At 40.7% G+C, this 24,309-nt stretch overlaps 1 protein-coding gene across 1 annotated transcript in view; it reads left to right on the forward strand.

Moving 5' to 3' along the window:
• atrnl1a (attractin-like 1a) overlaps positions 1–24,309 on the forward strand; it is a 499,802-nt gene that overhangs the window by 116,441 nt on the left and 359,052 nt on the right. The window contains exons 17-19 of the mRNA XM_055162865.1: positions 4,590–4,777; positions 18,615–18,831; positions 19,876–20,061. Coding sequence (XP_055018840.1) covers positions 4,590–4,777; positions 18,615–18,831; positions 19,876–20,061 — 591 coding nt within the window. The remainder of the gene's footprint in view (positions 1–4,589; positions 4,778–18,614; positions 18,832–19,875; positions 20,062–24,309) is intronic.

Below are 24,309 nucleotides of genomic sequence, written 5' to 3' on the forward strand. Positions count from 1 at the left end.
GTTAAATGTAAACATAATAACATAAAACCATACGGCAAATCTAAACATGGACTGAAAAACATGACTGATCTTCGTGAGTAGGCCTGCAGCACAATGAAATACTGTTCTGTTATAGTCATTAGAAGTCAAATTCAATGTAACTCAGTGCATGCCACTTTCTTAACCAACTTTTACAACTTTAACCACATAAACATTTTGCCGTCTTGATTGTTTTGGGTCAGTTTCCTCGTTTATGGTGTTGTGACTTGGAATAACAGAAGTACTATAATTGTCCCAGTGCGTTTCTGTGATGACGAGCCACAAAACAAACTGAGAGCGACAAATAAGAGCAGAGAGAGCGGCTTCCTCTGTCTGGGACCTGTGTTCTGTCTCCACACTCTCCCACATGCAGCACCTTTGCTCCCACAGACACCAGAGCCTCACACCACTGTTTACCCTGCTCCTGCTGTTTAGCCCGGCCTGGTCTGCTCTGGTCTGGTCTGGTCTGGTCTGGTCTGCTCTGGTCTGCTCTGGTCTGTCTGCTCTGGTCTGGTCTGCTCTGGTCTGGTCTGCTCTGGTCTGGTCTGGTCTGGTCTGCTCTGGTCTGGTCTGCTCTGGTCTGCTCTGGTCTGCTCTGGTCTGCTCTGGTCTGGTCTGGTCTGGTCTGGTCTGCTCTGGTCTGCTCTGGTCTGCTCTGGTCTGGTCTGGTCTGCTCTGTCTGGTCTCTGCTCTGGTCTGGTCTGGTCTGCTCTGGTCTGGTCTGGTCTGGTCTGGTCTGGTCTGGTCTGGTCTGGTCTGGTCTGGTCTCATTCCGTTTCACTGCGTCTCCTCGTGCTCTAAATAAAGATGAAGGGAGAAGAGAGGCAGATGAAGAAGCCACAACATGTGAGGGAAAATAAGCAGCTCCACAGGCCAGAGTAAACAACGACCTGCTCTCTCCTTCTCTCTCTTCACCTCTCTCTTTCATTCTCTCTGTTCATCTCTCTCTCTGTTTGTCTCTCTTTCCTCTCTTTGTCTCTCTCTCTTTCTCTTTAGCTATTCATCTCTCTCACTCTTTGTCTTTCTTTCTCTCTATTTGCTTCTCTTTCTCTCTTCTCTCTCTTTCTCTGTTCATCTTTCGTGTTCTCTATTTGTCTCTGTTTCTCTATTTGACTCTCTCTCTCTGTACATCTCTCTCTTTCTCTCGTTGTCTCTCTTTCTCTCTCTCTATTCATCTCTCTTTCACTCTTTGTCTTTCTCTCTATGTTGCTTTATCCTTCTCTTCTCTTTCTCTCTCTTCGGCTCCTTTTTTCAATCTCTTTCTTTCTATTCATCTCCCTTTCTCTCTATCTGTCTCACTTTCTCTCTATTTGTCTCTCTTTCTCTTTATTCATCTCTCTCCTTCTCTCTTTGTCTCTCTCTCTTTCTCTCTGTCTATCTATCTCGCTTTCTCTCTCTTTGTCTATTCGTCTCTCTCTTCTCTCTTTGTTTCTCTCTCTTTCTCTCTTTTTTGTCTCTTTCTCTCACTATCTGTTTCTCTTTCTCTCTCCATGTCCATTTCTCTCCTTCTCCCTTTGTTTCTCTCTCTTTCTCTCTTTCTGTCTCTCTTTCTCTATTCATCTCTCTCCTTCTCTCTTTGTCTTTCTCTCTTTCCCTCTCTTTCTGTCTTTTCATTACTCTCTATGTGTCTTTCTCTATATTTGCCTCTCCTGTCTTTTCATCTCTCTACATATATTTCTCTCTCTGTGTCTCTCTCTCTCTCTAGTTTCCTCTCCTTCTGTCTTTTCATCTCTCTGTTTTTCTGTGTATACATGAGCAGAGTGTTTTTTTTGGGGGTATATTGAGCAGTGCAGTTCTCGTGTCTGATTCAGGCAGAGCACAGGGAGCACACTGGACCTGTTTAAAGGAAACTGTAGATTATGTAAAACTGATTTTACTCTCCTCTGTTCTGACTCCGGGTCGTTTCTGGAACATTCTCACGTGTCTTTTTTCCATTTTTTACCAATAAAAACAACAGAGAGGGAAACAGTTCATGGCTCAAAATAGAAGCTACCGTCAAAGGTGAGACGCAAAGTTCAGAGCAATTTGAGGAGTGAAATGATCCAAAAAGTCGACCTAATCTGATGACATCATAATGCAGAGCAGCTGTTTGAGCAGACTGAAGGACTGCTCCAAAATGACTCAATAAGGTCGGTGGTTCTGTCCCGGCTCTGACCAGTGTGTTCAGTTATTGTGTTTGTGGTGGTGGTTGGAGGGTTGAAGGTTCAGACCGACTCACTGCTCCTGACGCTCTACACCAGGACAACTGTGGCAAGAAAGGAGGTTTAGGCCGGCAGCAGGTCCACTCCTCGGGATGTTTTGTGCTACTTTTTTCACTATTATTTCCTATTATCTTGTCTTGGGCCATCACAAGTTGATAGGGACTAATCCCAACTGGGCCCTGTTTGGTCTCAGGGCCCAAAAAACACCCTTTTTAGAAAAAGCTGCAGGCGAAATTATGTAAGTGTAAATATTAAGGTGCTGCAGCTGCATACATGGTCAAATAACCCTCACATTGCATGGTGTATCCCAGGGGTGTCCAAACTTTTTTCATCAAGGGCCACATATCTAAACACAGACGAAGCAGAGGGCCGATCGAGGGCCATAGACTGGAGCTCAATACACTGAATAATTGAAATATTTGCATGTTTAACACGTTAGAATGAGCCATCGTTTTTTCTTCATGCTAAGATCCTTGAAACTACACACTTCATATTTAATACTTAGTTTTTATCAAGGTAGATGTTCAAAAAACTTGCAGTAAAAAGTAAATTTTTCATTGATGCAAGGTCATTTGGGCCAATTCACCTGGAAGCCTGAGGGCCAAGAAAAATGTGTCTGGGGGCCGCATTTGGCCCATGGGCCACAGTTTGGACATGTCTGGTGTATCCTGACATGTTTTTGACATTTATGGTGTGTGTGTGCACGTGCATGTGTATGTGTGCATGTGTGTGTGTGTGTGTGTGTGTGTGTTGTTTTGATGACATTTGTCTTTTGGTGGATGTTGAGGTTGATATTTGACAGTAAAAAGGCAGTAAGCCCCAGAATAATTTTCTTCTAGTTTCCTCTGTAAAATGTGAGGGTTATTTGACCATTTATGCAGGTGCAGCACCTTCATATTTACACTTACATCATTTCATTAAAGGCAGCAAATATCCTGAGTAGTGGACCTGCTCCTGGTCTGTTTGTATTGTGACGAGTGTGAACATCCAGAACAACACACATGTATGTATGTGTGGATGAGGACACAACTTTACAAAACATTTGATTTATTCAGCAACTGTTATTATCATTATTGTCAAATAATTACAACATGTTCATCTGGGATAGATTATAATTAGTGCTATTTTGTATGCTGCTAACAGTCACCTCTGCAGCTTTGTATCACTTCTATTTTTATTGTAACTCACTAGTCTGTTCAAAAAGAAAATAATGATGCACTGAGAACAATTTGTGAATATTAATAATAACTCTGCCTTATACTTGCAATGCTCTTTACAGACGAGCCAGAGCCAAAGGTGAATATTTTGGGCTTAAAACGTTCATATTAACCCACTCTCCATGATTCTGGTGTTTTTATTTCACTATTTTGTGAAAAAAAAAAAAAAAAGTCCTATTCATTATATAAAGCCTGAGCCAAACTGTGGGTGACGTCACACTCTCCACTTTTCATACAGTCTGTGGTGGAGACTAATGACCACATTAGGGCAGGACTGTTGAGCTACATTACCATATTATAAAATGAACCAAGATCAATATACTGTCCACGAGCTCTTAACAAAAATTCTTCAGTCGTCCCTCAGCGTGTGTTCCTGTGTGTTCTTGTTAGTGTTGGGGAGTAACAGATTACATGTACTGGAGTTACGTAATCAGAGTACAAATTATGAGTAACTGTATTCAGTTACAGTTACTGTTTCAATGAGTGGTAATTGGATTACAGTTACTTTGTTGAAATAAATGGATTACACGGCGGGATTTTCCTGTTTTCACATTTTGGGCTAAATCCTTTTTTTTTCGGTAATCCCACTCATTGCCGGACACTAAATCAGGTCTAAAACTAGGACTAAACCAGGACTAAACCAGATCTAAACCAGATCTAAACCAGATCTAAACCAGATCTAAACCAGGTCTAAAACCAGGACTAAACCAGATCTAAAACCAGGTCTTAAACCATGACTAAACCATGACTAAACCAGATTTAAACCAGGACTAAATCAGGACTAAAACAAGGACTAAAACATGACTAAAACAGGATTTAACAGGACTAAATCATGCTGTGTGGATGTGTCTCCTCTTTTTCTATCAATAATACTTTTTATTTGATTCAGTAAAATCTGGGCTTTTCTTTTCTTTTATCAGACAAAACATCTTATCTTACGATTTCCTCATCTTTGCTTCTCTACAGTAAATGAAGTAATCCAACGTATTCAGATTATGTTACTCACTTTAAGTAATTTAATGGATTCTGTTACAAACTACATTTTGGGCTTTGTAATCTGTAATCTGTAGGGGAATACATTTTAAGAGTCACCTTCCCAACACTGATCCTTGTGTGTGTGTGTGTGTGTGTGTGTGTCTGTGTGTGTGTGCAGGTGAGGTGTGTGACGAGGGCTGGCACCATGTTGGAGAGTCCTGTCTGAAGATCAACTCCAGCTCCGACACTTATGACAACGGGCAGCACTTCTGTAAGAACCAGGGCGGGAACATGGCCTCTCTGCTGAGCCACACTCAGGTCGGCCACATCCTGGAGCAGCTCAGCAAGCACCAGCAGCTCGGCAAGGTCAGCACACAAGGGGGCGCTGTGGGGAGGCGCACTGGTCCACTCGTCTGACGGTGAGATCAGGGAGAGTGGTTTATGTGGAGTTGCATTTTGTCTCTGCTCAAGCGTCCCGTACAAATACAAGATGGATTAGAGTTGATGTTTTTCAAATTATCAAGTCATATTAACACTTTGCATCTGATGACATCAAACTAACTGTACGCACTGCTTTGTCTGAAGTTCTATTACTCAAATTAGACTTTAATCTGAGCTTTCTTTTAACACAATCTGAATATAAAGAACGGCTTTAGCTGGAACTTCAGCTTTTTGTCGACCTTCAAACACGTAAATGGGTCCGGTCAAGTGGTAACGGAGGGAAACGGGCAGATTTTTGACATTCAAATGTCTCTTATTCAGAAACTAGAGGGACTATTGAAATAAGTAAAGTATCAGAATGTAGGAAAGAGTTACTCTCCAACAGGGTAAAGTTAAACCTGTGAGATTCTTTCATGTTGATGACAAAAAATGTAAAAACTCATGTCAGTAACGGAGGGAATGAAATATGCAGCACTTTTTGGGCAATAATGCAGTTCAAAGATGGAATAACACAAGATATGATGAAATACATCCATTTATTTACATGATTTGCAGGTCTTTGAAATTTGGGAAATAATTTTTGTTCCATGTTTCATACATGGTCTGTTTAAAATGGATGGAACTTTAGAACCAAACTAGAGTACATATGTATCTGTTCAATACATTTTTATATCAGATGCATTAACTTGAAATTTTGGGCTTGCTGTTTACTTCTGCTTGACCGGACCCTAATATGACCATGAACATGTGTTCACAGGCTCCTGAACATGTGCTGTTTATGGCCCTGTCACACCTTGACGATTTAGCCAGCGTATCAGATACATTCCAGATTTTCTCTAAAACACTGACGTATGCTGAGCTACCAGTGTTTTTTTTTTTTTTTCTTTTTTAATTGTGGAGTATACATAGACTATTTGTGTATTTGTAATGAGTTAGATGTATAAATAACAAAATAGTAACTGATATAGAATGTTTTGGTAATTTATATAATGTAACTTATACCAACTAATGCTTAGCGTGTTGTCGTCGTCCACAACTTATGCCCAACAACAGTCTAACTTATGCATAGTGCACGGCAGCATACTGCAGACGCTCACTTGTCGTCGCCAATAAAAAGGCTGCCTGCTCGACGGTTCATAACTGCACTAGACATCGCACTAGAAACTAATCAGCCAGTCTGTATTCTCGTCTCAATCTTGCTGGATCCTCCATCTCTCAGGTGATCTGTGTAGCGTGTGGTACCACGGGGTCTGCTCACCATGAAGTCTGGAAGAGGACTGACGCTTTCCCCATTTTTATAAACCGACTTCTCTACACGCTGCCAATACACCATTACACGGCAGCTACGAGTTAGAAACACGTTCAGTAAGTTTATGGTCGTCAGAACATGTCAAATACGTCTGGATATGTCAGTGTGCTTTGGAGATAAGTTCAATACAAGTTACACACAAGTTTAAAGCATGTTACTCATCAATTATAGGTACACTAGACACTATCTCAACATATTTGGACTTATGAGTAACTTACAATTAACGTGTGTGAACCTGTGTCAACGATTGCATAACTTACTTACAACTTTTGGCCGTGCATGCAGGATGTATAAACACACACAAAAAACATGAAACTGAAAACTGTCCAACAAAAATCAAACATTGTTTTTCACCTGTGGTTCAACAGAATCATTACAAAAAACAAAATAATGAAACTGGCCTTGACAAAAAAGATGCACCTTAACTTTATATTTTGTTGCACAACCTTTTGCAATAACTCTGCAAACAAACGATTTCTGTAACTGTCATTGAGACTTCTGCTCTGGTCAACAGGTATTTTGAAACATTTCTCAGTTGTCTCAGGTTTGAAGGGTTCCTTCTCCAAATGCATGTTTCAGCTCTTTTAACAGATGTTCAGTAGGACTGAGACATGGGCACAGAAGAACACTCCAGAACAGTCCAATGTTTTGTTCTTAGCCATTCTTGTGTATTTTTATCTGTGTATTTTGGGTCATTATCCTGTTGGAAGTCCAATGACCTACAAACGAGACCAAGTTTTCTGACACTAGGCAACACATTTCATTCCAAAATACATTGATAGTTTTGTGATTTTGTTGTACCTTGCAAAGATTCAAGACACCCTGTGGCAGATGCAGCAAAACAGCCCCAGAACAAAACCAAACCTCCTCCGTAGGGACAGTGAAAAGACAATCAACCAGAAGCTTTTGGGCTTGTTAATCTGCATTGTGACAAATTCCAATCTCACATTTTTATGATTTGCTCTCAGGAGTGGTGTCCTCACATGAAGTCCACTTTGGCTCAAACAGTGATGGATCTGACACTGATGTACCTCGTCCTTCCACTTCACATTTGTTTGGAGGTTCTTCACCTTCTCTGGTCCATGTTCAGTGTTGTCTCTATCATTTCGCCAAACCCTATTGTCCCTATTGTCTAAGTATTTACCATCTTTTCTAGAGGTACCATCATTTTTGTCCAGGGCAGTTAGTTTGTTGTTTTAAATAATTCTGTTGAACAACCATTCAAAAGCAGTGTCTTTTTTTGCCACAGGGGTACCAACAATTTTGTCCATGACTGTGCGTCCAGAAATTTTGAGCATGACCAAAAATTTCTGACGACCTTGCCGTATGTCGACGTATGTCAGCGTGCTTCAGCGTGCTCACAACTTATACAAAACTTACCTATAACATGCTACATTTTTGATACTTCGTCATACGCTGGCTAAATGGTAAAGGTGTGACAGCCCCTTTAAATCCATTTAGTGTTTTTTCTTGAGTTTTCAGGCAATGTGTGCCAATCCACCATCCTCCATTCATAAACATACATGTAGAACACCCCCAGCATTCTGCAGAGTATCAATACAATTTCCATTTTTACTTCACTGGAGTTATAATTTAAATAATGCAAATGTGATGCAGCTGAGCGTATCGTTAGTGTTGAGTGCAGAGCAAATACATGTAATACATGGACATGCAAGGCACAAAAAACACATTTCTGGACATGGATTTGATTCTAAAATGCAGGTACAGGAAATGATCTTCAGGCAGCACACTGAACTGGTCCACCCAGGTCTAATTCCAGAAAAATCCAGTCTGTTTTCTGCTTATCCTATAGCAACAGTATTATTTTTACATTCACTACAGTATCTACATAATTAGCTAAACAGATCATAAAAAAAAACCTGTCAAACATGTTTTGTTTTTCTTCTTGTTTAGTTGTGCTATTTTATGGACTAAAGGCTTTTGATTTATAAGCAAAAACACAGTTAGAGTTTGGATAAGGCGATTGAGTTTAGTTGGGATATGATCAAAACTGTCTCTACCTGTGACATCACAATCCTGGGAATTTCAAAGAGTTTGGTGAGACTCAGAGGATTAATGAAACCAGCATGAATTAAAATATAAGTGAAGTATAAGTCCAGGCTTGTTTTTGATGAGAGAACAATGTTATAACATGGTCAAAAGTGGTGTTCTTTTAAAGGGTTCTTTTAAGAGGGTGGGGTATTGACTCTAACACTGTATCACATATTTAATCACCATGTTACCTTTTATTGTTTTGAAAATGCTATATTCACTGATTACAACATATTAATATTCACTTAAGTGTCATTTTCATTTTTTATGTTCTGAGTCCCCCCTCCGTTTGCTCCCTGTGTTAAGTCACTCCCCCTTCAGAGCGCTATCACAACACAATCAGCGTGGACCTGCTAATGAAACTCCTGCACATCAGAGTCCTGCACAGTACAGAACCACACCCACAATTATATCAAAGTGAAATCTGCACTAACATTCCGGAACCGTGATAAATCAGGGTCAACCCATTAGTCCCACAGCCCAGTAGTCCAGGACTAAACCAGGACTGAACCAGGAATTAACCAGGTTTAAACCAGGACTAAACCAGGATTTAACCAGGTTTAAAGCAGGACTAAACCAGGAGTGCAGCTGCCCAGCCGATCACCTCCTCTGATGTGTTTATGTAATACATACACTAAAGTCTCTCTCAGTCTCAGTTTGGTCTGCCATCTCTCCGGGAAAAGACCAGGAAATGGCACTTTGTTTCCAGGGTAACGGACGTCCTGGACGCACATCAAGTATTTTTCTCCCGTTCATTGTTCATTTTATTCACCTGACCCGCCTGTGTGTAATCACTACCTGCTTGCATACCTGCCCGTAAAACTCCAGAACATTAAAACCCGCCCGTTTCAGCAACTATTTACAGGTACTGTTGAGGAAAATACCTTAGTGTTTGTTAGTTTCTGCTTAGATAAAAATTACACTTGAAACTGAAATAAAGTCCAGATAATTTACTTATTCCAATTTTAGAAAGTCATACTTGTACAAGGAGTCTGTGCTGACATTCCCATGCAGAGACTGAATATTTACGCCTATACAATGATTTTTATACACAAACTATAGTGGGAGGCGACCATGGTTTAGACTTAGTGTCTCTTCGTTGGTGCACAGTCAGCCAGGCCTCTTGGCACGTTGCACAGTCTTATCCAATTGTGACAAGGATCCCCCAGATTCATCTCACTCGTCTTAGTCCTTGCCCTATTTAGTTAATGAATTAGACATATAGATAGAAATAGAATATATTGTACATGAACTGAAAATATCTCTGCATCCCTCAGCTGTAATCTAGTCCCTGTTTTCTGGGCCATTGTATAGTGAATTATAATAGTACAATAATCAAATATAGCAGTACATCAAAAGACGCATCAAGAATCTCGGACTTCCAGTCATTGCACAATTCATACTGGGAAGGATTTTCCGAAAAACTGAGACAAAGTCGATCTTTTCAAGTCTTTTGAACCATATCACTTTTGTTTCTGATTCTAATATTGTCATATTTCAGTTTTGGAATTTGGAAATCTTTTACGAATTCAAAAAGTCAGCGCCGAAGAGAAAGGCACCAGCTGTTCACCAAGAAACACCTTCCACTGCAAAGAGACCGAGATGTGATGTTGCTGTAAAACAACAAGAACAAGAAAGTCCAGCTCAGTCTGTTTGTCTTCTGCACCTCTCCATTAACAAACGGGATCCTGCTTTGTTGGTGCTCCACATACAAAATGTTCGCTGTAAACTCAGGATGATTTAGGCAGTCGAAGGTTTCCTTTTTGGTTCTTCCTGTGGATCAATCCTGCCCATCACCTTCACCTTTCACTATTTTTCAATTCCGTTGGAAAGGGAAACAGTTTGAACAGAGGTTTGCACTCACACACATCTGATTCACTTTTGCATTTATGGAGTTTGCAAACACATTTCTCGAGCTGTTTTCCGGTGTTAGGATCCAACAACCACACAATTAACAATGTCCGAATCCCAAAACTAAAATATGACTATCAGGACCAGAAATAAAAGTCCATCCATCCATCCATTTTCGTCCGCTTATCCGGGGCTGGGTCGCGGGGGCAGCAGTCTAAGCAGGGACTCCCAGACTTCCTTCACCCCAGACACGTCCTCCAGCTCCTCCGGGGGGACCCCGAGGTGTTCCCAGGCCAGCCTAGAGACATAGTCCCTCCAGCGTGTCCTGGGTCTTCCCCGGGGCCTCCTCCCGGCGGGACATGCCCGGAACACCTCCCGAGGGAGGCGTCCAGGAGGCATCCGGAACAGATGCCCGAGCCACCTCAACTGGCTCCTCTCGACGTGGAGGAGCAGCGGCTCTACTCCGAGCTCCTCCCAGAAACAAAAGTGATATGGTTCAAAAGACTTGAAAAGATCAACTTTGACAATAGACACATCCCACTGGGAAAACAAACATGGAGGTTTGATGCTCACTTTTTTGGAAAATCCTTCCCAGTACGAATTGTGCAATGACCAGAAGTCCGAGATTCTGGATGCATCTATAACTGTATAGCAGCACATCAGTTACATCATAGCAGTAGTTATACACCACCTAAGCCTGGTTATTTACCCTAACAGTACCTGACCCGGACTCTACTGCACATCACATAAGTTTTGCCAGGTTGCTGTGTCCAGTTTTATATCATGTTTTTTGAATATTTATAATATATGGAGAATTGTCGTGTGGGAGCATGGGTGATGGAGGCTTGTGGGCGGAGCCTTGGTCAGAATCTTACAGCTAACAGTAAAGAGGGTTCAAATAAGGTCTGGGAAAGATCACAAAATGACTTAAACATGTACTGATGATGATAAATCCTCCTCGGGCATGTTTTTGATGTGTGAACAACGTTTTAACATGGGAGAAAATTCATAAAAATCAACCCCCTCTTCAACAAAACAAACAAATTAAATATTATAAATGAGTGTATACCAGGAAACAGTACAAGTCTCCTAACCTTGCATAACCTTCTACTGATGACAACCAGACTAGTGGAAAGTGCTTACGGCTCAGGTTATCCAGGCCCAGGCATCTGCGGAAACACAGAACACGACAAACAGCCCGAGGACAGACTTAAACCCACCGCGTTTGACCCACACGCCGTCTCCAGCTCACAGCGCCCAACATGGGTCCAGAACTCCCCGTGGTTCTGGATGGTACGGGTAAAAGCCCCGCAATGCCAGCGTCTGACCACACACACAGAAACACGAAGATGGACGAGTGGAATTATCATAATGGACATTTAAACAACACTTCAGAGCGCGGCGCATATGGAGCTGACATCGAGCCCAGATGTGGTTAAATACGAGTCAGATCTGTTCTAATCCCTCCCAGCGATTATGCATAAAATAAACCAGCACGGTCGTTATTTTATTAAACGACTAGATGGGTTCCAAATGTTAACCTTGTCTGGAACCACATTAATTTGGTTTCTGACAATGGAGAGTTGTAGCAGCATGCGGCTGTTGTCAGAGCTGAAAAGTACTCGGTATTTAAGACGATTTTAAAGAGGGTTAAAGAGATTTTTGATGTTCTGAGTACCCCCTCTCTGTGTTAAGTCACTCCCCCTTCAGAGCGCTATCAAAACAGAATCACTAATGAAACTACTGCACATCGCATCAGTTTAATCAAGTTGCTGTGTGCAGTTTTGTATCATGTATTTGTATTTGTATGAAGAAATGTGGTGTGGACGCATGGGTCGTACTTATTTAGAGTTTATTATGACCATTTACATATTTTTTTTCTCTTTGTTATTATATTATATTGTGATGTGCGAGCAACAGTGTCCAAATAATTTCCCTTGTGGATCAATACACTTTGTCTAAGGCTACGTTCAGACTGCAGGGTTTAATGCTCAATTCAGATTTTTTTTTTTTTGTGAAATCTGAGGTTTTTCACATTTCCAATTAAATGTGACACTCCAGTGTGAACTTTAAATGGCCCAAAAGTGTCCCACATGTGCACTGGAGACACGACGACGTCAACCGCAGTGAGCGTGCTCTGTGTTTACTGAAGTTGTCCAAACATGGACGCAGCATCGAGCACCTGGAGATTTTAAAGTTCCTCTTGTACCGGAGCCAGAACATGAACAACTTACTTGTTTTAAGGAGGAGACTGAGAAGGAGAAGGACGAGGTTTTTGGCCGTGGTGTTTTGTGGGGCAGTGGCAACAACGTCCGTTGAAAGGAACGTGTGGATGTGGAGACGGAACCAAGAGTGGGTGGATAGCGATGTGCTTCACTTCAATGACACAGAGTTCATTCTTCATTTCGTATGACGAGAAGAACGTTTTTTCACTTGTTGATAAGGTGTAGGTGAGATGAATGTGCTTTGGCCGTTCAGACTGAAGTCGCATGTGAAAAGATCAGATATGTATCGGTTTTAGGAGCACAGATCCAAGTGTCCTGGGTCACATTTGAAAAAATTTGATCTGTGTCATTCAGACTGTCATTAGAAGATCAGATACAGGTCACATAGGGGCCAAAAAATTGGATTTGGGTCACTTCAGGCTGCAGTGTGAATGTAGCCTAAGTCTAAGTAAATGGCTACATTCAGACGCAGTGAAGCACAGATCAATCCCACCACTCTTCTCTGTGTCTCTGCACTCACACGTTCCTTTCTACAGACGTTACTGCCTCTTCCCCTCACAACACCATGGCCAAAAACCTCGTCCTCCTTTTTCTTCTCAGTCTCCTCCTTCAAACAAATAAGTTTTACATGTTCTGGCTCCGGTACAACAGCAGCTTTAAAATCTCCAGGTGTTCGATGCTGCGTCCATGTTTAGGCGACTTCCATAATCACTGAGCACACTCACTGTGTGTGACGTCGTCGTGTCCTCCAATGATCATGCGGGACACATTTGGGGCATTTAAAGTTCACACTGGAGATCACATACAAGTCACATTTAATTAGAAATGTGAATGACCTCGCAAAAAAATCAAGCCCTGCAATCTGAACATAACCTAAGTCTAAGTATCGTCCTGTATTTGATGCTTTAGTGCTCAGAAAAGTTCAGTTTTCCTCTAACCCCATCCTTGTCCATAACTCAGTACTTATATACAATTAATTGATTAAAGGAAAAAAAAAAAAAAAAGTAGCCTAATTTCAAAAATAAAAAGAGATAAATGAAAATGTCCTTCCTGCTACAGTGAAATACTTCATTGAAGAGGTGGGCGGGGCTTAACAATTTTCGCCAGGCAGGAAGTCAATGTTTTTGTTTTTTTTTTTTTTTTTTTTTAATTAAATCATTGAATTTATAATACAACCACTACACCAGATGATACAAAAAAAATCTAAGAAATATAATAAATAAAATAATAAATAAAATAAATATTAGTCTTTCTAGAGAATTACATGAACCTATTTACACTCATACAGCAAACTAGTGCGCGCACACACACACACACACACACACACACACACAAGACAAGGGCCGTGTCTTGCTCAAGTGCACAACAGTAATATGCATTGCCAGTACTAAGGGTAGAACCATCACCTCCATTTTTGATTTAACATTTCTACCAACTGAGCTCCCTTCACACATTAAAATGCACATTATTATTCACTCTTAAAGTCTCTGTACGTGAATGTTACCGTCTTAAAACATGAAAAACAAAACTGGTTCATTTTAAAACGGTTTACAAGGGTCCAAAGTTACTCCTCATTTGTCTCACATGTTCTGTACATTCAAATTATTCACTAGTTTGAATTTATAAACACTTTTCACACCTTCCAGAGACCAGAGCAGAGTTTTGTTGTCACAGTAAAGCTACAACTAGCATACTAACAGTGCACTTCCTTGTTATCAGACAATGAAACTCGTTATAATCAGATGCAGACAGAGCACAGCAGACTTATTTTGACCTCAAGAGCCGCTTATATAATATCTGTGTACTGGGGCAAGACACATTTTAGGCTGATACGTGGGAAAATCACATACAGGCTTTTTCGTCTTTGCCTTTTTGCACATGTGAGGAGTTCCAGATGGATTCCTCTTGCTCCAGCCCTGCTCCACATTCTTCTGATTGGGAATATGAGTGTGGTGTAGATGTTAGCAGGCTGAGTGCACAAACTGGCACTTATTGTTCCACTTAATGAGTTTTTCTGGGACAGTGCTTCTGAGAGAGCACAATTAGGCCTCATTATTCCCCTTTGTTTTTCTTAGAAGTCCAACAGTCGGAGCTTGCACCAGATTCACTTTGGTTCCAATCTATATATGGATTCAGAGCATGTGGTTGTATGTTTTTGTTGTAAAGTTGTGTAAGTCAGATTTATTGCCTTTAAAGCAGACCGTTCCTGCAAAATCTGAACTTTTCAGAGCTTTTAACCATTTTATAATTGTTTCCCCTTAAACTGCACATTTTATTTGGAGTGATTGGTGCATGTTCTTTAATCACTTATTTTCACAATGCAATTTTTACAAATCTTATTATTATTTTTTTTTTAATAATTTATACATGTAGGATTCAGCGGTGTTGCATAGTCATTTTGGTACAATAAAAAAAAAAAAAAAAGTATCTGATGTGCAGTTACATTTTATAACAGTGTTCCTACATCATTATACCCCCTGTCCCCGCCCACAGCTCTGTACTCACAGGGTCCATGATGTTTTCATAAATAACAATAGTCGTTTGTTAAATCAGTAGCTGCACAAACAATATGAAATATACAGTATTTTTCCAACTATAGGCGAGTTTCAGCTGACGTCATTGTTATTAAAAGCCTGCGTTGCATGCTGGGAAATATTTTGGTCGGAGGCAAGAAACAGGATAGCATCAAACACAGTGCGTAACCTCGCGTATTTATCCCTGATAATGGTAAATTCCTGCTGCATTATCAGATGCACAAATAGAAGCACGGAAGAAGGAAAATGTCTATTTTTCATATTCTGAGTTAAAAGAACCGCCAACGGTGAATTAAATGGCTTTCAAACATCCGCAGAGCAAACGTAGAAGATCCTAACAAACCGTGGACTAAAACAAGTTCAACAACACATCGAGACTCTTGGAGGTTTTCATCTTTTCTGCTGTGAATGGCCCAGGAGTTTCCACCAAGTCATTGTGGATGTCGCCAAAGTGAATATTTGTCCAGGTAGTTGGTGATTCTGACCAGAAATTTGGTTTGGTCCACCTTTTGTCGGGGTTGAAAAGGGTGATTTGGCTCCATCGATGTTTATGACCAATTTCTGGTCAAATGGTCTTGGGTCCTCTGCTGTTAGAGTGGAGAAATAACCAGGATCAATACCCTTTACGTGCTTTCTCGCTCCGTCCGTCATGTTGAATTAGTGTTTCTTGCCGCCGACCAAAATAATTCCCAGCATGCAACGCGCACTTTTGTCAACAGTGAAACTCTCCTTTAAGTCACACTTTTTTCATGGTGAGACTTATATATTAAGATGTTCAGACTGACAGCAGCGAGAGGTTCTAGGCTTGTGTGTCAGTTTTCTGCACATGTCTCCTGCAGAATAAGCCGCTGTCCTGCTGCAAGTAGTGAAATATGCAGCAGAAAACGATAATCGAGCAGCAGAAAGAAAGTTTGAAGTGAGTGAGAAACTTGTGAGGGACTGGTGGAAAGCAGGAATGGAGAACACAGCTTCATGGCAACTGGAAGTGTGCACCATGAAACTTTCCTGGAAGTCACTGGATGACAAAGCCTGGACTTCAGGGACGACTGAAGTTGCGCGGAGATGTTCAGAAGTGACACAAGTGATGAAGAATTCAGTGGATTTAGTGATTTGGAGTGAGATTGAGAGTTTAGTGAACTTGTTCTGTTGTGTACTTTATACTATAGTTATCTAAATAATTGTTAATATGTTACATTAAAATATTAACACCTGTTCAGTCAGTTGTTCTTCATTCTATTGTTATTACTAGAACTTGCCTTTCAAGATCAAATGTCAGTTTCTGGTTCCTGATTTTATAAAATAAATTTCCCCCCAAAAGTGTGACTTATAGTCTGGTGCGATTTATATATGTTTTTTTCTTATAGTCCGAAAAGTATGTTACTCATTTTAATCATCAACAGTGTTGGGGAGTAACAGATTACATGTACCAGAGTTAGGTAATCAGAGTACAAATTATGAGTAACTGTATTCAGTTACAGTTATGTTTCAGTGAGTGGTAATTGGATTACAGTTACTTTGTTGAAATAAATGGATTACACGGTGGTATTTTCCTGTTTTCACATTTGGGGCTATATCCCCCCCCTTTTTTTTTCTTTTTTTTTCTTTCTGGTAATTCCACTCATTGCCAGACACTAAACCAGGTCTAAAACCAGATCTCAACTAGGTCTAAACTAGGACTAAACCAGGACTAAAACCAGGTCTAATTTAGGTCCAAATCAGGTCTAAATCAGGACTAAAACCAGGTCTAAACCAGGACTAAACCAGGTCTAAACCAGGTCTAAACCAGGTCTCAAACAGGATTTAACAGGACTAAATCATGCTGTGTGGATGTGTCTCTTCGTCTTCTATCAATAATATTTTTATTTTGGGTAAGTAAAGTCTGGGCTTTTTATTTTCTTTTAGCAGATAAAACATCTTATGTTACGATTTCCTCGTCTTTGCTTCTCTTCAGCAAACCAAGTAATCCAAAGTATTCAGATTACGTTACTCACTTTAAGTAATTTAATGGATTACGTTACAAACTACATTTTGGAATATGTAATCTGTAGGGGATTACATTTTAAAAGTAACCTTCCCAACACTGATCATCAAAATAGTGACTCTTTCAAATGTGCTGCATAAAAAAAGTTTACAGTAAAAAATGCAGTTCTGTCATAAAATTGTTTAGTAAAATATACAAAAAATATATTTAAAAAAATATACTTTTGGTGATATTTATTGTTACAGCCTCCCATCATATTAATACTGTATCACCACATGTAGTATCACGGCGTATCGATATTTTCAATATTTTTGCACTTCTAATTTAAATGAACCTTTTATCAAGCCATTTTATATTAATATCAAATCAAAATATGAAATAATGATCTACATGTGTGAGTTTCATAGTAAATCATCTCGAGAAGAAACCAACCCAAACACATGGAGCACACAAAACCACACATGGTCTGGGAACTGAACCCAGAACCTTCTTGCTTTGAGAGAACAGCACCATTCTGTGTTTAGTTTGTTTCTTCTGGTATGTGTCATTTGCACTTGAGACATGTGAACTGGACTAAGGGCACATTCACTCTTTTCAAGCCCAGTTTAGCCCTGATGTAGACTTGGTTTAGTCCTGTTCTAGTCCTGTTTTAATCCAGGTCTAGTCCTAGTATAGTTCCTGATTTAGTCCCACTTTAATGCCATTTTTGATATGTATTTGTGTGAACATCCCCTAAACATCAAAGGAAGCGTTCACACATATTGAAGATTGATGGCAGTGCTAATGTGCCGCTCTTGTTTTGTGGACTGTACGTTCATAGACCATTTACTGTTAATAGAATCATGTCTCTCACTTTGTTTCAGAACTTTACTTTCCATCGTGAAACTTTCCCCATATTTGGAATATCAAAGGTTTGGGTCCCTCAGTTGCATTTTTTGGTGTTCATTTGCTTGAAAAAGTACCATCATTTATTTATTTATTTATTTATTTTAGCTTTGTACCATGTTATAACATTGTTCCATCATCAAAAACATGTTTGAAGAGGTTTTAGATGCACAAACATGCGCAAAACCCTCCTTACAGAGAGATTCTGTCCAGTGCTCCACCCACAAGTCTACATCACCCTGCTCCACACCACTTTCTCCATAAACTTCACAAAAAGTGTGAAACAAAACTATACACTACAACCTGACAAACCTGGTGTGATGTGCAATAGTTTCATTAGAGGGATGCACGCTGAGAGCAAAAACTGAACAAAACTGGAACTACTTAACCAACTTTAAACACAAGCTGCTTTGGGAAAATATGGCATTTTCAAACTAATGCATAATAGTACTATATATATATATATATATATATATATATATATATATATATATATATATATATATATATATATATATATATAATAGTGATATAAATATGCAACATGTTACATTTCATACCCCACAGAAGTGAAACACTCCTCTTAAGTGTAAAACAAGCCAAAATACTATAATATATTTCAGATTTTCACCATTTCTCTAGCAGCAACTCCAGCCGCCAATGCTAATTGAAAAAAATATGTTTATAACTATCAATATAAATAAACAGTTTAATCTGTACAGTTTCAATAAATGTTTATAAAAGCTTTTCAGATGACTTTCACTGAACACATGTGTAGTTGAGCTGAAGGCATGAGGTGAGTACAGAGTACAGGAGGGTCAGTGACACTCAGGTGAACACTCAGACATGATCTGTGTCTTTCAGTCATGTGACAGTGTAGTTCCTGTCCAAACCCACAGGTGGAGCTGTGTTGTGTTTTTTACAGAAGCTGTCCCCTTGGGTCGGCCTGAGGAAGATAAACGTGTCGTACTGGGCGTGGGAGGACATGTCCCCGTTCACCAATAGCAGCCTGCGCTGGTTACCGGGGGAACCGAGCGACGCCGGGTTCTGTGCGTACATGGAGCGGGCGGAGGGAGCATCGCTGAAGGCTAAACCCTGCACCGCTAACGCTAATGGACTGATCTGTGAGAAAGCTGCAGTGTGTGTGTGTGTGTGTGTGTGTGTGTGTGTGTGTGTGTGTGTGTGTGTACAGCTGTGGGACATACACAAACATTACCATGAGGGACAAAAAAGCTTATCTCTCTTAGCTTGGATAAGCGATAATAAAACTAATGTCATGGTTACTGAGACTTATTTATAGTTTTATTGAGTCACTCTTTTCTCTTGTTCACATTTAAACAATATCCAGTGAAAACGGTTCATTACTGAGCCGAGGATTAGATTGTGTTAGGCTCCGTTCACACTGCAGCCTGAAGTGACCTAAATCCAATTTTTTGGCCCCTATGTTCCTGTATCTGATCCTTTAATGACAGTCTAAACCACACAAATCAGATTTGTTCAAATATGACCCAGGACACTTGGATATGTGCTCCTAAAACCCAAACATATCAGATCTTTTGACATGTGACTTCAGTCTGAACGGTCAGGTCACATTCATCCCACCTACACGTCACAAATGTACACAAATGTTCATCTCGTCATGTGAAAACTGTGTGTGAACTCTGTGTGAGTGAAGCAGTGAAGCACAAATCAATCCCATCATGAAGCTAAACAGAAGCACTGCTCTGTCTGAAGCTCTGCTCCTCAACAGGTGAGCAGATTTGTGCTGTTAAACAAAGTTTTCTCAGATAACATCAGTCACTAGATAGCTAGCATTAGCCAACAGTTTTCACTTTGAAGACTCATAATGATCACAAACTCCATAGACATACATGTAGTAACCCCCAGTGTGATGTCACTGTAAACTATCAGTATTACAGGGTGTGCCAAGACACGACAGATAATCAAACAAAATAAGAGTATCACAATATCACAACAGTGTATTAGTGTAAAATATGGTGGAGCTTTACCTTGAAACCCTTTTATTGGGATCATTATCATGTTTCACAAGACAAGCTCACGCTGGCTGCTCTAAAATGCCACAAAGAATCATGGTCTGTGATGTGATGAAATATCACTAAATACATTTTGTACAGACCCTTTGCTTTGTTTTCACATGGTGTGTCCGTCTGTCTGGTCAGGGCGAGTGGAGAGCCCGGTGCCGCGGCCCTGCAGACTGCCCTGCTCCCTCAGGACGGGCTGTAAGCAGTGCACAGGTCAGCCCATGGAGTGTATGTGGTGTGGAAGCACTCAGCGCTGTGTGGACGCCTCCGCCTACGTCCTGTCCTTCCCCTATGGACAGTGTCTGGAGTGGGAGACGCAGGACTGTGCTGGTAAAGACACGACACTGACACACTGTGCACACACACCAATCACACACCAGCAAGTCATTCATGAAACAAGACATTCTTATAGATATTATATTAGACAGTACAATACTAAGGGATAGACTCAATACTCAAGACTGATTCCAATACCACAGTGACAATTAAAATAAAACACTCTTTCTTTTGACAATAAAATGTCATCTCCAACATTAAATGGAAAGTACTTTCTCTTATATTTCCATGTGGTCTTATATGTGTGTAATTCCTCAGTGGTCCATGTGTGTATACGAGGGATGCATCGACCTCGATACACGGGTCATGATATCGATTCAATTTCGATACATTTTAAGATGCAAAAAAACCCCAAAACAATCTCATGTAATTTTTTTTCTGCTAATGTGTATACTATAATAACTCTGTGACATTAATGAAACACTTTACACACAATTACACACAATATATTACAGAACAACTACTGTCAAGTTGTAATTTATCTGTGAAATGTTTTACTTCATTTGGTTCAATAATTTACAGCTCAGAATTTTTATTCTGTGAAAATAAGAACAAAAGTTTTATAACTATTTTCCTTTCAAACCCAAATAAATGACAACACAGAGGCATGGAGGGACACAAGCATATCGACATGAGTATCGAATGAACACATGTATCGAATCGTGACACCGGTATCGAAAGATTTGATATTATACTGAATATTGTTGCATCCCAGCCTGTGTGCTCTTATACTTATACTCGGATACAGCGTCTTCATTCTATCCAGTGAATGTGACATTTTTAGTATTGATACCTGCTCAAATGAGTATCTAGTTTTGATATTACTTTCAGTATCGATTAGTATCTGATTTACAGTACATTTGACAATCCTAGTACCATTCTTTAGGCTGCAGTACAGAATGAGAGAGACTTTACTGATCTCGAGGGAAATTCAAGTTTTGCTGCAGCAACATTTCCACTGCACGTCTCAGTCCCTTTGTGTGTCAGTCAAAGGTCTGAGGTGAGTTTAACAGGAGGACAGGTCAGGGAGGGTCAGCAGGTCTGTGTCAGGGCAGTTTGAGGAGAGGAAGAGCCAAAAGTGTCCCTCCTCTGTGTCCTGCAGCATCACAGCCGTGTCCAGGTGAACACCACAGTTTCCTCTTTCTTTTACGTCACTCTGGTGCTTATGTCAGGAATGAAATGGTTCATCCTGGTATTTCCTCTTTATGGAGTATTTCTTCTGGAATATCTTCTGCCGCATTTGCTGCCACTTATGGTGTAAAAAACCTGTAGCATCTCAAATGTCCATAGCGAGCTCCTCTTGCACGGTCTCCAGGGATATGGAGAAAAACAAACGGCTCATTTCACACAATCCAACAGACCCTTGTGTTCATTCCCTCAAAGTATTTCCTCTGAAGATCTTCTGCCACATTTGCTGCCACATATGGTGTGAAAAGTCTATAGTATCTCAAATGTCCACAGCGAGCTCCTCGGCGAGCCTCTTGCATGTTCTTGTGGGTCGTCTCTGTCCCCGCAGTCAAAGTCAGTGGAATATGTTTGGGAAGAAGCCAGAGAGGTTTTAAGGAACTCTTCATTCGTTATAGCAGACGTGTGGACACATTCTGGATTTAAATCAAGACTCACTGTTTTTATGACAATTTTCAAAGCAGAGAACATTTTTAAACAGCAGTGACAGCGTCAGCCTTGTTGCAACACTGCACCAACCCACAGAAGAATATTTTCACTGGCACATAACTTAAATCATTAGTTTGTTTTTACTACATTCACATTTTTCTTTTCTTCTATTTATTGATTTTGTATTTTACAATTTGCAGATAAACTTTATTTCTCAGGAAATGCATCACTTGGATCTTTTTTTAATCAACCTGCTGTCTGTAACTTGTATATTCACAGTGCATGGAGCAGACTCGTGGCCCTCCTCCTCACTCTCCCCAGACTTGTGCTAAATCCTGTTTAGTGTGGCGTGTCCTGGCAGCACTAGAGAGGCACAGAGAGGGGCACAGAGAGGGGCACACACACTGGCACTGCCAGCCTGTTCAGAATGACATATTACCACTAACAACCTTTGGCAGAGTGATGTAAGCAGCCGCTCATCCCAGCGCAGGCAGGAGAGCCACGCTGAGTTAGACGATTCACCACGCACCAGCAACCAGTGTCAACAACACGGAGGAGGACCGGCGCAGGTTTAAGAGTTTAGCCCTATATTATACCGGGGACATGGCACACGCTTGGATGGGACACAACATGTGTTTTTTCATGGACCATTTTATAGACTTACATTTTCCCTATAATATTGTAATATACATTTTCCAATCATCATGGGAGTGGTCACCTTCTGCATTTTATTAAACTGTCCATGTTTCATCTGATTAAGACATTTTATTCTTCAGATTCAATTCTTTGGTTTCCCTTTTGGACCTTTACCCACAGTTTGGGAACCACTGCTCTAAACGTTTACTGCCACTTCTTTCACTGCAGATGTGACACCCACTAACTCACCAAGAAGGTGGAGGGGGCTGGAGGTTCCCATACTCTGTAGCATTTTTAGATGCAATAATAATGGGCCTGTTTACAAGAAGTTGATGAGACTTCATCTGACACACGAGACAGACCTATGGCCACGTCCACACAAAACTGCAAACTAATCCTTTAAGTATAATTCATGTATAAAACCAACTGAAACACTGTCTCTGGTTGTCTCTGGTTGCCTCTGGTTGTTTCTGGTTGTTTCTGGTTGTCTGTTGTCTGTTGTTCTGGTTGTCTCTGGTTTGTCTCTGGTTGTTTTCTGGTTGTCTCTTCTGTTCTCTGGTTGTCTCTGGTTGTTTCTGGTTGTTCTGGTTGTTTCTGGTTGTCTGGTTGTTTCTGGTTGTTTCTGGTTGTCTCTGGTTGTCTCTGGTTGTCTCTGGTTGTCTCTGGTTGTTTCTGGTTGTCTCTGGTTGTTTCTGGTTGTTTCTGGTTGTCTCTGGTTGTCTCTGGTTGTCTCTGGTTGTTTCTGGTTGTTTCTGGTTGTCTCTGGTTGTCTGGTTGTCTCTGGTTGTCTCTGGTTGTTTCTGGTTGTCTCTGGTTGTGCCTCTGGTTGTCTCTGGTTGTCTGGTTGTTTCTGGTTGTCTCTGGTTGTCTCTGGTTGTTTCTGGTTGTCTCTGGTTGTTTCTGGTTGTTTCTGGTTGCCTCTGGTTGTCTCTGGTTGTCTCTGGTTGTTTCTGGTTGTCTCTGGTTGTCTGGTTGTTTCTGGTTGTTTCTGGTTGTCTCTGGTTGTCTCTGGTTGTCTCTGGTTGTTTCTGGTTGTTTCTGGTTGTCTCTGGTTGTTTCTGGTTGCCTCTGGTTGTCTCTGGTTGTCTCTGGTTGTCTCTGGTTGTTTCTGGTTGTTTCTGGTTGTCTGGTTGCTCTGGTTGTCTCTGGTTGTTTCTGGTTGTCTCTGGTTGTCTCTGGTTGTCTCTGGTTGTCTCTGGTTGTCTCTGGTTGTTTCTGGTTGTCTGTTGCTCTGTTGTCTGTTGTCTCTGGTTGTCTCTGGTTGTCTCTGGTTGTCTCTGGTTGTCTCTGGTTGTCTCTGGTTGTCTCTGGTTGTCTCTGGGCGCCCTCTGAACAGTGTAAATGCATATTAAAGCACTTTTCATCACGTCAGGTCTGCAGACATCAGCCTGACTCAAACAAAACTCTGCCCTTTACTCATTTACAGACAGGCCCTAGAATGCAAAAAACAAACAAACAAACAAACAAACAAAAACAGATGTTAGGGTCTAGTTATAAAGTGGTTTTCATCATCTGTGAATAAGGAAGTAGACCTAATGCTAGTGTGCTGTTAGCATGCTAGTTGTTTTTAGCATTACCGTGACAGTAAATCCAGGACTCTGATGACTCTGAGGACTGTGAAACTTAAAGCAGACTCTGTGTACTTTACTCATTTTCTGTGTTCATCTCACTTTCATCTTTACTCCCAGTCTCATCCCTGGACTTGTACACAGCTGTTGGGTGAGTTTGTTGACAGTGTGTTACAGATGTACAGTGAAGTAGGTCATGGTGCGTGTGGATCGATGCTGGAGGAGCAGTGTGGACACTGGACATGTGGTGGGGGCTGCTCTCTGTAATGAGCTCCTCTGTGGGCCCTGGACAGAGGCTCCAGCGCAGACTACCAGCAGACAACAGCCACCACACTAATTGTTCTCCGTAGTGTCTTTATCTGAAATGTACTTTTAGACAAACGGACTTCAGCTAGTTTTTCCAAAGTTCTTCGATACAACAAAT

The sequence above is a fragment of the Boleophthalmus pectinirostris genome, unplaced genomic scaffold (genome assembly GCF_026225935.1).
Source record: "Boleophthalmus pectinirostris isolate CB_2022bp ecotype Guang Dong unplaced genomic scaffold, ASM2622593v1 HiC_scaffold_5, whole genome shotgun sequence".
Taxonomy (NCBI): Eukaryota; Metazoa; Chordata; class Actinopteri; order Gobiiformes; family Gobiidae; genus Boleophthalmus; species Boleophthalmus pectinirostris.